This window comes from Ixodes scapularis, unplaced genomic scaffold (assembly GCF_016920785.2).
Source record: "Ixodes scapularis isolate PalLabHiFi unplaced genomic scaffold, ASM1692078v2 PGA_scaffold10__122_contigs__length_95168666, whole genome shotgun sequence".
In the NCBI taxonomy this organism is placed as follows: domain Eukaryota; kingdom Metazoa; phylum Arthropoda; class Arachnida; order Ixodida; family Ixodidae; genus Ixodes; species Ixodes scapularis.
The window spans coordinates 88,146,225-88,159,409 of NW_024609836.1; the positions used below are offsets into that span (position 1 = coordinate 88,146,225).

The 13,185-nt window shown below is 48.2% G+C and overlaps 1 protein-coding gene across 2 annotated transcripts in view; it reads left to right on the forward strand.

Annotated features, from left to right (window-relative positions):
• The window catches only part of LOC8037027 (kinesin light chain), a 76,760-nt gene extending 63,894 nt beyond the window's left edge, over positions 1-12,866 (forward strand). The window contains exons 10-12 of one of the 2 annotated variants that reach the window (XM_029979233.4): positions 1,738-1,862; positions 10,485-10,530; positions 11,725-12,866. In XM_029979233.4, the coding sequence (XP_029835093.3) occupies positions 1,738-1,862; positions 10,485-10,530; positions 11,725-11,802 (249 nt within the window). In that variant the 3' untranslated portion in view covers positions 11,803-12,866. The remainder of the gene's footprint in view (positions 1-1,737; positions 1,863-10,484; positions 10,531-11,724) is intronic. The other variant, XM_029979236.3, reaches the window with a different exon arrangement.
• Positions 12,867-13,185: the final 319 nt, after the last annotated feature.

The window sequence follows — 13,185 nt, forward strand, 5'->3', positions numbered from 1 at the left end:
TGTGAGTACCCGTCGGCATTGCGGACCATCTTGGTTTGCCGGAGTCACCACATCCGCTTCCACACCGAATGAGCTCGCACCGCCGCATTCACGCTCGCGGGAGACGGCCGTCCCCGCCCCGTCCGCACGGCTCTACGCAAGCTCGTCCGGCCTGCAACGCGCTGCCGTCGAGGCGACGAACGACTTCCGGACGCCGGAGCCGCGTAGGTTTGGCGCCGTTCGCGGTTAAGGCACGCCGGAGAAACCCGCTCTCTCGAAGCGAAGCCTCTCGGCGTCCTACCGCGCGCTCTTGCCGCGGCGAGACACTACGCGGCCCGCTCGTCGTTTTGACGGCAGTTTCTGTTTGCGTGGCTGTACGCACATTGCACGACGTTGCACTTTCACCTCTACTCCTTCCCCTCGCTCTGCTGCTCGTTGCACTCTGCATACTCACGTCCCTTCTGCCCCGAGGGAGGAGCTTGCGACGCTTTGTTTTGCCACACGTAACGGCTTGGGAGCACGTCCGACGTGGCCTCTGAGCCACTCGCGTGAGTTGGCGCTGCAACGCCGACCGTGGAAGTCTGTCTGCGCCGGGAATGAAACGGCCGGTGGACGGCGGTGATACGAGCTAGCTTCATTGCAACTGCCCTTGCCTTCCGTTTGGGGTCTTCCACCTTTCCGGGGGTGTCCACGTTGCGGTGGACTCGCAAATACTCGCACCGAGCTTCCCAGGAAATGGTGCCTCTTAGGCCGTGTTGGGGACCGTAGCTAGCGTCTTATTTAGTAAAATACTTCGTTTCAGTTAGGTCTTTTTTTTAATTTCTTTTTCGTACGCTGCCCGCATGTTAGTGTGTGGCGCGCACTTTCCTAATATTATCTTCTTCGTGGGCTCGTTTATTTTTTCCGGCCTCTATGGGAGAACTTGAGAGAAGATAACTTTTGCAATGTCTCATAGCCTTTGTCGTTGCTCGTCTGACAGAAAAAAAAATTAGCATACTGACTTGCATGACTCGCAGCTTTGCATGCAGCTATCGCGAGAGCCTTTCTCAGTCTCCTACTTCCATCGTCGGCGGCAGTGGTATTTTGCTCGTTATCAAAAAGATCTAAGCTTATTTATGCAAACATCTTTTAGTTGCGTTTTCGTACCGGAAAAATCAAACTGGAGAGAAGGGGGGCTCGATCCTGGCCAAAAGGGGGGTGTCCTCTTTCTAGCGGAAGTGGTGGAACCGTAGGTGCGACCGGCACGCTTCCATTTCTTGTAAATTGTAGTCTCCGAGAATGTTTCGGAATTTTCCGATTGTTTCTTTTTTATTTTTATTTTCCGGTAAAGAGGTAAATTTTGTTTATTAGGTCATCGGCCTCGTATAAACAACGCCAGAAATCTGCGTCGGGGCGCGAGGTTCTGAAGAGTAATAGTACGCACAAACGTCCACAGTCTCTAGCGGAATGGCAAGCTTCATCCGCAAACAGTTTCTGTGGTTTGAATCGTAGAACCGATGCGGGAGTCCCCGCTCTGAAACGCGTAGAAAACAAAAGATGAATCTGGTGCGACGGACGCGCGAAGTCCGACCAAGGGTCTGGGGGGCAGCCCCCGCGTGAAGCGAAGGGACTCGTTTGGCGCGCCTAACCCTCTCCGCATCCACCTCCCCCCTCCCCGCCCACCCCATCTTTCCGCTTTCTGTCCCCCCCCTTTTCCCCTCCTGCCACCCGTTCTGAAACCGCGCCGTGCCCGTGGCACGCCGGGGGTGGGAATGTCAGAACGGCCGCCTGAAGCGGAGCAGCTCTCTGGGCAAGCTGCGTGCCTCGATTCGCCGCGGAAGCGCCAAGTTGGTGCAGAGGCTGACGAGGCACGACCTGCCGCCTGACGACGACCTTGCCGCAAGGTGAGTGCGGCCCTCTTTCCCGGCCGTCCCTCCATGCTTGGGGCTGCCGGTGCATGGGACGCCGTCTTTTCCCACTAACACTCTGGGCCTGCGGTGCTCCACTATGGGCTCTTGCACACTCCAATGTGTGGGTGCGTGCTTGGGTTGTGCGGCAACCGCTTTACAGCGCTTGTTTGTGTCCATTGGGTTGAAGCGAGTCACGGGGGCGGTCATACTCGGTGGTATGGCACGCAAGAGGACATCTCTCGAAAGCCTCGGAGGAACGACCGTTGTTTCGACGGTCGCCCCTTCAGAAAATACGCCCTACAAGGTTTGGCCTTAAACAATGCACGTCAGCGTACGGCACTTGGCTCCTATGAGCGTCTCTGTGAGCCGTAGGCTGCCACGCCGTGAATTCACGGGGTTCCGCTTCGAATCCGACCGGCCGACCGTTGTGCCGGGTGCCGTACGCCGACATGTCGTTTAAGGCCAAACCTCGTAGAGCGTATTTTGTATAGGGGACTGGTTGCCGTCGTCTTCGATTTGAAACCGGAAGTCCCATAGACACCAACGGTGGTTGAACCTCAAACCTACATTATAATAACTCTATGGGTGAGCCAGAGCCACTCTCATGGAAACCACAAAATTATGTTCAATACGATTTTTCTATTCGCTGCATATCGCTTAGTGGTGCAAAGTAGTCGCTGAACGTTCCCAGAGTACCGAATTCCATTCAGTCTGCGTACCGGAAGTCAATCCCGCAGAATTTAGTTCCGATTGGGGGTGCTCCAGCTGGTAGCGGAAGTTGTCCGTCGGCCACTTTGGGAATGGGCCCAAAACAACCAAAATCTGTGTACAAAACTTAAAGGTAACGGCGCAAAGGATGACTCGCGCACCGGACCACACGTACGCCATCAAAAAGGAACCTCTCCTGTCGCGCCTTTACGCAAATGAAAAAGAAAAATTGTTATCATGGTTCATTGTTTTCTTTCTGCTGCTAAGTAAGACAACTCCTATTTGGTGTGGTATTTCATCCTCTGCTGATTTCAAAGTCTAACGCACTTGTTACCTTCGAGTAGAGTCTAGGTATAACGACTCCTTCTCGGAAAGTGGTCTAGAAGGATTGCCAATACACGTGTCACTCTGCTTCGAGATACTTGCTGCTTCCATCATTTCTCTCGCGAGTGGGTCATGATTCTTGCTCATTACGGAGCAGTTTTTGAAGTTAGTTGAGCATCTGCAGGTCGTGGCAGTGAATACCCGGACGTCCCGAATCGGCTACTCGGATGTTATCTTCTCTTAGTCCAGGGGCTCTCAAACTTTTCTCCCAGGGAACCCCAGCAAGTCTCCCCAGCAGTCTCAACGACCGCCCTTCTTGTTGGCATCAGGGACTCCCGCAAAGACTGTCTCGGTCGCTCGATGTAGCCATATTTGCTGCTTTCTTTTTGATGACTGCAGCACCGAGGACCGGACGATGTTGGATTGTGCGATTTGAGCTCCAACGCCGACTTTTTGTCTCCGAGGCCCAAAATATCGACGACTGCACGATGGGGAGCGCCGTTCTAGCCGTTCGAGCTTTCCTAAACCGGAGTGCATGTTCCGTGAGCCCAAGTCGTAAAAACTGTGAAAGAAGGGAACATACGAGCGGTGCTATGACAAAGCGAGGCTTTGCGCGAACCAAGAAAAACTTGGGAGGACATGCACCGCCGCATGGAACAGCTTCTTGGAATGGCACCTGAGAAGCTAACTTACCGATGGACGAAAGAAGGATGCTCCGGCTTACAGACCCACCTCGCCCGCTCCAACGCCTCGCTCGAACAACTGAGTTCAAAAGGAGAGAAAAGGCGAAAGGCGGACGAAAAATTATTAAAACGAAGAAGAGGGAAAAAAATGGTTCTTTCGAAAAAGGCACAGAGACAAAAAGATTTTTTGGAGCAGTGTCCCGGGCGATTGGCACCCCGTCGACCGCAGTGCCGTACCCGTTGCTGCTTCGGCTCCGGGCACTGCAGATTTTACCAATGTAGAACAAACGCGCCGACATTTTGCTTTTTTTATTTCTCCACGTTGCACCGCCCAGTCGTAAGGACACGCGACACCCTCTGAGCTACGGATTGGCTCCGGTGGCTCGTAGCGTCCTTTGCAATCCGTCGTGAGGTGAGACAAAGTATGGAAGTGTACGCGCCCACGTAGAGTCGTGTTGAGCGTAGACGCAAAATATATATTTATTTGTTTCATTATTATTCGGCCGTCTACGAGTCGCTCCCACATGCATAGTGCAAACTGCGCCGCCGACTCCTCTGTCGCGAATATTTCATTGACTTTGCGCAGCCACCCTCCAATATTCGCGGCCCGCATTTTATGACACCGAAACCATTTTCTAGTAATACGGTAACCGCCACGCGAGATAACGATTCTGTTCCGGTTCGGGTTCAATATTAGCTGTTCGATCTCGGTTACGGTTTTGTTTCGGTCCGATCAAAAATAACGATTTTTGCTCTGGTTTTTGGGTTCAGGTTGGGTTCAACACCCTGGTTGAAATGTTCCACTCTTTTTGTCACTCTTACCCCGTGCGTGAACCCTGGGGACGAGAGCAAACGAAAAGGTCTCCGAGGGTGAAACTTTGGAGCCCGTAGAACTGAACTTAACATAGGGAATAATTACAATTACAACGCAGCGCAAAGACAGCACAGGAAGGAAACAGAGATAGGAAAGAACGCTACTCACAACTACGTATTTACTGTATGTATCGTGGAAGAGGTAAATGCAATGAAAATCTACACTAATGGTGGTGAAAGAGGCGAACGAAGTGACAAATGCGATGAAACACGGAAAAAAGGAAGGAGAAGACACTCTGATGTACACTGATCATCAACTTTAATTGCCCCTCAAAAAAGAAGAAAAAATGATTGAACAATATTTTCAGTTACCCACTAGATTTAAGAAAAATTGTCTGGATAGTGCTGCTCTTTTTGAGACAGTGCGACAGAGAGCGCACTCATGCACTCAATCCTGTGAGTCATGATAGTTTTAGCCTCATATATCTCTCTCGCCCTCTTTCTATGATTGGGTCTATTTTGAAAAACAGCGCGAATAACACACGGACAAGAAGGAGAGAACACACAGGGCGCCCAACTCGCCCAACTTTCCATTCTAGTAAACTATAATTGAGCTTGAGGACTGGTTTCATTGAACACTGGGGTGCAGGCACAGTCTCTCATGGATGGCGAGATGCCCTGATGGTGATGATTGAAGAGCCAAGGCATGTTCTCGTAATCGCACGTTGACACGGTGGCCTGTTTGTCCGAGTACACACTCCCAGAGGAGCATGGAATTTCGTAGACCACATTGACGTTGCAATACACATACTTATGTTTATGATGATATCCTGTGCTCAGTCACTCTTAACCTTCTTGACTGTGTGCTGGGGATCTCCTGATTTGGGTTAAAGGAGAGATATGATAGTATGATTTTGTGTCCTAAAGCTGGCATTAGTAAACTCTTGGCAGCTTTGGAGTTAAGCAAGCAGGCACGGTGTTGGCACACTTTAGTTGTCGGTAGCTGGGACACCCGCTGACAAAAGATAAAGGTGCCTAGCAAGCAAGTAGTTTGAACTCACTCAGAAGCGACCTGGTTTACAGCAGCTGCGCTATCTCTGGCTGTAGCACCTAAACAAAAACGATCCTCTGGATGGAGACTTGGCCCCGACGCAATTCGCCAAACTGCCAAGCAAAATCTTTCCTGCGTGCCAAAAATGTGATGGCATTCTTTGCTCCAACCAAAACAGAATAGCGTAAAAACCCACGTATAATACGAGGCATAATTTGAGGACCGCGGAGAAAAAAAAAAAGTTTCATGTGCGTAAAATGCGAAACAATTTAAGTACCGTGAAAATTTTCCGCGTAAAATGTGACCCAGGAAGTCTTCAAAAAAATGTTTATTTGCGTTGTAATTGAACCTTAAGGGGGGACACTGGCTAGAGGTAAAAATTTTTAACTACTCAACTGATCGAAATGAAATTTTCAGGGGAGATTTAGCTTCAAATGTAGGTGTACTGTGCAAACTTTCAGCTCTCTAGGACAAATTTGCATACCTGCATAAGATGATGTGTCACTTTTCATTAAGAAATCTATGATATGCAAATCAAGCTATTAAGCACCATTTTGACTGCTTGAATATAAAGTGGGGGATATGGGACCTCGGGCTATCTAGTTTTAATAACTTAAATGTAAATATTTCAGGAAGAGTTATTACCTCAAACTATGAGATGCATATCTGTCATCTGTCAATATTTGAGAACTTAATTTTTTCTCCCTGAGGACTTCAACTTTAAAGAAAATAAAGTAGATAGCCCGATTCCTGAGTAAATTTCAGTTCAGAAACATCTTGATTGTGGTAACAGATAACTTTCACCTTCAAACAAAAGATTCCTTCGTGTGAAATTTGCAGCAAAAAGTGGAACTGAGAAAAATGCATTCAAACATTGAACTCCTTTACTTTGTTACTGCCTCACAATGTGTTGAAAATATTTCATATCAACGTAACTATTTGGCGTATGGTCATCAAATTTGGTGTAAGGGTGTATAATTAGTTTCTAAAACTGAAAACCTCAAAATTAAAAAATGAATTTTTTCAAAAAAATTTAATATTTAGGCCCCTGTCCCCCCTTAATCACTGTCACCACTTCCATCAGACTCCTTGTCCGACGCCTCCTCCCAAAGGCAGTCGTCTTCAGTGCCGTCGAGCTCATTTGAAAACCTGCACTAACTGAAAAAGCAAGCGACGCTCATGCGCCCACGCAGTGAAAACCTGGTGCGGCGCATAACGTGAGCAGCAGCCCAATGTCGGCTCGCCGAAGTTCTCTCGCCTTCTCTTGCAGCAGTTCCATGTTTACGGCGAGGTGTCGTTAACGCTGCTCTTTTATGAAGTCGCCGAGACTTGCCTCGACGTCGGCGAACACGCTTCTTTGGGCCTCTAAAGCTTCTTCTCGTTCCGTTGCACTCGAACAGAGCTTGCTTTTGTCGTCTCTAGTGCCACTAAATAAGCTACGCTTCAGAGTAACGACACTTGGCCATATTGTGTCTTAAATTCATGGTTACCAGTTATCTGAAGCTGTATTTGAAATCGCAGAAAACACTTTTCCGCCCTTCACAAATGTTTAAACAGTTCGCGACAGAGCAAGGCAATATTACATGACCTTCCTAACACCGAATCTAATACTGAGGAAGTTGCACTTTTGAATCATGACGATCGGCAGTTGAGTCTGCTCTGCATACGAGCCAAAATGGCGGCGCCCAGAACAATGTCGGGGAACGAAGTGCCAATACTCTAAGCGCAGCTCATTTAGTGGCTCTAGTCGTCTCCATCCATGGATGCTGCTTTTATTTACGACGAATTGTCGCCCGGCAGCACTGTTGCCAATGTATCCCGCAACCAAAAGGACTTTTCTTTTGAAGGCGTCTGAGCCAGGCGAGCATTGTTTTTGCGCAGACGCCGTTGCCTAGCCTGACTGCGGACGCATGGGGGTGCCTCGGGCATTGTGATTTTAATGATGATGATAGCTGTTTTGAACACCATATTGCTTCGAAACCGAAACCACGTCAAACTGCGTTAGATCGCGCCTCATGGAAGCTAAAAATTGTTGGGACCCGCGTATAATACGACCCGCAAATTTTACACGGCAAAATTTTAAAGAAAAAAAATAACTCGTATTATATGCGCGGGTTTTTATGGTACATTTTTGGGAAATTTCACGCATCATAAATTTTGTGGTATAATGTTTAGGGAAAAAGAGTTATTCGATACATTCACTTATAAGCAGTGTTTGCCATACAGCATGTAGTCGAGATATCCGAATTTAAAATATCCGTTAATTTGAATATAATTACCAAGCTATTCATTGTGGCACAAACTGATCTTCGATGAAAATCTTATATTCCAAAGGGATCTTTAGAAAACATATTTGCAGCGTTGCTTATATGGCCGCAACCTGCATGAAAAATCCGAGCATATAAGTCCTTGTCTGCCGCTTCCTGGACTTTGTAACGAAGGAAACGAGTCATTGCATTTCTAGTGCAGAGCTTGGTTTCATGTGCGTCTGTGTTTTGGATACGAAGGTGTACATCACCAAGATGTTTTTGATACGACAGGATGCACAAATTGCGCAAAGAAATGGTTTGCTCGCTCGCGTGTAGCTACGTGTGGCTCGCAGGTCTTCAGTCCTTGTTCTTCCGCACAATGTGGCATTCCATTTGGAGACTCTTTGGAAGTTCCTTCTCTTTGCTTCTCCTCTTCTCCAGTCTCGCTTTGTGATGGCTACTAACTACCGGTGCCGTAACAAAACCCCGCTTATTAATGCCTGCTTTTTTTGTGTGCTGTTTTGGTGGGGCCATTGCCGTCGCTCGTGGGTCATTATCTGGAAGGGAGCACGTTGGAGATGAAATGCAGAAGACGCCAAAGAGGATACAGGAACAGAGGACGACATGCGCAGCTCTCTCAAATAGCGGCAGACATGTATCGATGCCCGTATCACTGGGGCGGCTTATCCTTGTCTGTGAAGGAAGGAAGATAAAGAAGCGGCTATCTTGAAAGGAAATCGGAGGGAAGGAGTTGAAAAAAATAAAATGAAAAGAGACAAAGAATTAAAAAATATATGTAAAAAGAAAGAGAAGGCTGATTAATAAAACAGTTCTGGCACAAGGAACGCGAGTTGAGCAGAGGACAGGGAAATGGTTGCTGCAGAAACTGTACTTGGCACGCTGGATGTTGAAAGTCTCTAGAATTTCTCGGCCACATTTTTCCTCGTGTGTGCCCAGAGCTTTGGTTCTATTGTAGTGAGGATACAGGACAATACATGTGCGTTGCTGTTTGAAAGAATCGTGTGTGTCAACCTCTGTCCCTGTACATGTATCCTCTTTCGTGTCTTCTCTGGGTCCATAGCATGGCACTGCCGGTCTGTTTCGGTTGGGTCTCGTTTAACCCTTTAAAGGGATACTGAATCGAAATTTGAATTTCGCAAAATAAGGCTCTAGAAGCGTTGAACGGGACACTACGAACTCCGAAACATTGCTCGTACATCGATATCTCAAACGGATGGCCGCACTTTTCGAAAAGAAGGGCGCGATCAATCGAGGCCTCTGACATCACTGTCCTCCGGGAGAATTTGAGAATGAGGGAGAGCGGCCTCGCTTTACTCCTCCTCGCTTCGGTTCACCAGCTCGACACGGGACGTAGTGAGGAGGAGAGGGAATAAGAATCGTGACGTGCCTTGCCTTGTCGGCCTCGTCGGCCGGGTTTAGTCGGGCGCTTCTTTTCTAAAATTATGGCGATCCGTTAGAGATATCGCTGTATGAGTGATGTTTTTGGGTTTTGCATCGTCCCGCCTATCTGTCCAGCCTTGTTTTGTAAGTTCGAAATTTCGGTTCAGTATCCCTTTAAGTGCCATGGACGAGCTCAACTCGTCCATGGCATTTGTTTGTTTTTTTTTGCCGCTGCTGATTTTTGTGTAATAAAATTTTGAAATCGTATTTGTGATACAAGAGGAATAAAGTTCCTCAATAAATAATATATGGCATTTTTAGGTTGCTTTTTAAACAAAAATGTGGAACTTAAGGTGTTAAAGGGGCCATGAAACTATTTTTCTACATTCACTAAATACTACTCAGAATGGCTCCCTAGTGTTAATAACCGAATAATTTTGCCTTAGTTCTTCTTCCTAAGCAATGGCAGTCGGCAAATAAATTTGCGAAATACGAGCATCATTCATCCCTTTAACTGGAGCCAGAAGTGGCCGCGTGGCCTGGTGCCGATCGTATACTGCCAACGTTAATCATAGCCACGCGCTGGGGTCGGCAAAGTGGAAAACACCTGGCGACCTCCACGCATTGTTAGAGTTTGGCTACTCTAATCACCGCGGTGGTTGGACACGAGCCACTGCCCGAGCGTTTGCCGAGGCATTGATTGCTACGAGCCCCAGTCGAGTGCTCACGCGATTCTCGTGTCCAATCCATGAGCCACGCTCAACTGTGTCTGGCGGATGGTTTCGATCCCACAGTTACGTCAAGCTTTGCGAAGGCAAGACTAAAAGAAATAGTCCTCTTTTATTCTAGGAATTAACCGAGAAACTTCCGAATCAATGGCCGTGTGAGTATACTTGGGCCAGAATAGGATGCCTCCTGAACATTCCAACCCAATATCGTTTCATGACCCCTCGAATAGTTTGTTTTTGATTTAATCCAACAACACGTAGCAAATGTTGGAATATTGCTGTGTTCATTGCAAGGCCTCGCCGACATTAGCCCCGTTAAGGACACGATTGATTGGATGATCGGCCGTGGTGTTGGGTGGGCGGTAACTCATGAATATTATTAGAAGGGCCGGATTAATCTTTTTTTTTTCTTTGTCCGGGTGTGAGGAGCTCCAAAGCATCGGATTACTTTTCTCGGTCCGAAGTTTTGTGAATGCAGTATAGCGTGTGAACGGGATAAGAACTAGACTGGTTACATTTGAGACTTAACACTTTCATTTGGCATAACCAGAGATTGTCGAGAAAGAAGTGGAGGCGCATATAGGTTTTAGTATCTTACAAGCGAAGGCCTCGACATTTTAAGAAACTACCTTGACTCTTTTTTCTTTCTTGCATCGCAGAATGAAGCGCGCCAGTTCCATGTGCGCCCTTAGTTCTGACGCTCAGGTAAGCATTTTGTGGACAAACTTTCCTGTTTGTTGCTTCGTGCGGTTTGTTAGCCCATGGAGAGGTTTGTTCGTGTGGCGGGAGTTTTGTTCCCAAGGTGGGTGTACTCATGCGGGACGGCATTCCACATGCATAAGGTGGTGACACCCATTTGAAGCAATGGGTATTAGCACATTTGCGAGGCCTACATGGCACCAAGGCCCAGACAGCTTCGTACTCATCTTCGTTGCAGCACTTACTGTTGTTTGTTACAGCAAAGAACTTGATAATTAAAAATCAATCTGGCAAGTTAAAAGAAGAATAAAAGATAAAACACCATGGATGTCTCATGGAGGTGGGGCAGGGGGATTGGTGGCCGAGCGGGCAAGCGCACACCAGTTCGGAGCATGTAAAGCGAAAGCTCGCCCTGCAGAACCCAGGACCCTGGGCTCAATCCCCACCCCTGCCCGTTTTGATCTGGATGAGCATCGTACCGGCATGTGGTAGTGTATCACTACTGCATGGTGCACAATGAAGGCCCCGGCCAGTGGTTGCATTGCACTAGCTAAATTTCTCATCTACAGCTGGGAGACAGGTTGCCCGTTGAGGCAGACCAAGTTGAGGTGGTATAAGCATATCCACACCCAAAATTTTTTTGAAGGTGGGGCAGTTTATGTAGATCCATAATTATCTATCGTGAACTGCGTGCACTTTCGGGCCTTTTTGAGGTTTGGTAAGGAAAGGGTTCAGTTTTCTTGGCTAGCCATAGAAACGCTGATGAGGCTGCTTTGTTGCCGGTTATGCTACGGGTTTCGCTCGAGTCGTGTATTACTTTAGAAAGTCGTTTGGCGGGAGGCCACCCTACCATATTCTCGATTTCTTCGAAATCGCTCACGACCCTCAGCTGTGGTCCCTCGAATGTCCCAAATTTCTTCGTACCGGTTTTGCTGATTGGCACGAAAAATGCGATACACTATATTGAAAATACTAGTTGCTAGTTTTTCTGGACCATATTTTCCGAAGAAATCAGAGTCCAGAAATTGGGTATGGAGTCGCATGGCATAGTTGGCCATCCGGGAGACTGAAAACGATGTCTCGAGAACCATTTCTGGAGCTGCTTTGATAAAGCAGGCCGTTGATCGGGTGTGGGCACGGCCGAACCGCGACCACAACAGGGACAACGTCGATGGCAAAAGTCCCGACGTCTCATTGCAGGCCAAGAGCAACCTGATGAACATGCGGCCGCAAACTGCTAGCTCCGACCAGCTCCGTCCTCCGAGGAAGGACCTCTAGCGGCCAGCCAGCATTCGAGACCGTCGCTTGGGCAGCGCACAGACACGAGTGCAAACGGAACGCCTACTGTGTACGGACCAGTGCACCAAGAAGCATCACGACTGCAGTTGCTCCACTTTCCCCGCGCGTGTGTGTACACTTAGAAGCGTGCAAAGACAAAAGGTCACGCCCGATTGCGTTTTGCCACTGCTTTTTCTTCTACATTTGAGCCCTTTTTTTTTTGTCCAGACACATTCCACGCTACCCGCGTAGCGAGAAACTATGTGCGTAAATAGCTCGAGGGCTACTAGCCTTTTTTTTTCTCGCGCGCAGGGTGCATATTTATTTTTAAAATTTTTTTACTTGCTTCAGTTTTAACTTCAGAACTGGTCACTTATAAACCGAGGCATTCTGGACATGGCCGAGGCTAGTGACCCTGCTTTTAGCTTTGCCGCTAGGAGATTGTGAAACACAAATGGACCGCGGGTTGCGAGCTCAAAAATTGCGATTTCCGCATATTTCCAGCACGGCCTTCCCGTGGTCTCGCGTCCGCAGGACGGCAGTGCCGTGTTTGGAGGCAGGTGTGCTTAGTAAGCTGCCCCCCACGCTCTTCGCTTCAACCTCCGGTCTTCGGACCCTGACGTACAACACCGGACAGAGCGCAAAGGTGCCGAATCACGGCGACACGTGGATTCCCCGGTGGATATTATCCGAAGACATTGCCCGACAAATAGGTCTAACCGCCGGCAGCTTGGAACGAAATATCGGGAGGGAAAGCACCCAGAGATTACCGACCATTGTCCCACTCTTTTTCTCTTTGCGTCGAATGCTGCGGGAGAGCTTGCTGTTCCCTTTCCTTTTTCTTTGGACAGGTGTACATTTTATTTTTTAACTTTTACAAAGAGCGTCATTTTTCTTTTAATCTCGGCTCGGCCTCCCACCTTATGGGCTTCGTTGTTGCTTCCATGCTTGGAGCAGCCACTTTCCATTGGGTAGCTGGTGGCAGTGTGGAGCAGTGTGCTTGCATGCCAAAGGAAATGTACATTTACATGGGCTCGTGCAAATAAAATGAGCACCTATCGCAACTTTGTCTCGTGAAGATGCCGATGGGTCCTGCCACTCGTCTCACTTTTCATACAGAATTGGCCTTTTTACCGAAGCTAACTTTCATATAGCCTGGAAAAGCATGCCGTGGCTGCCCCCAAGGATGTTAATGGCAGGCAAGGTTCAAGGGAGGTGGCCGGCTGCCAAACCTGCGAGCTCTGTGGGCCGAGAGAAAGAATAAAAAACCCTTCCTGCCCTGCCTGCACAACCTTCGTAACTTTTTCCGGAGACAAATCTAACGGTTCCTCTCCAGCCAACACATTTCTGTAGGTGCGCGACATAAATAAAAAGCGGCGCACG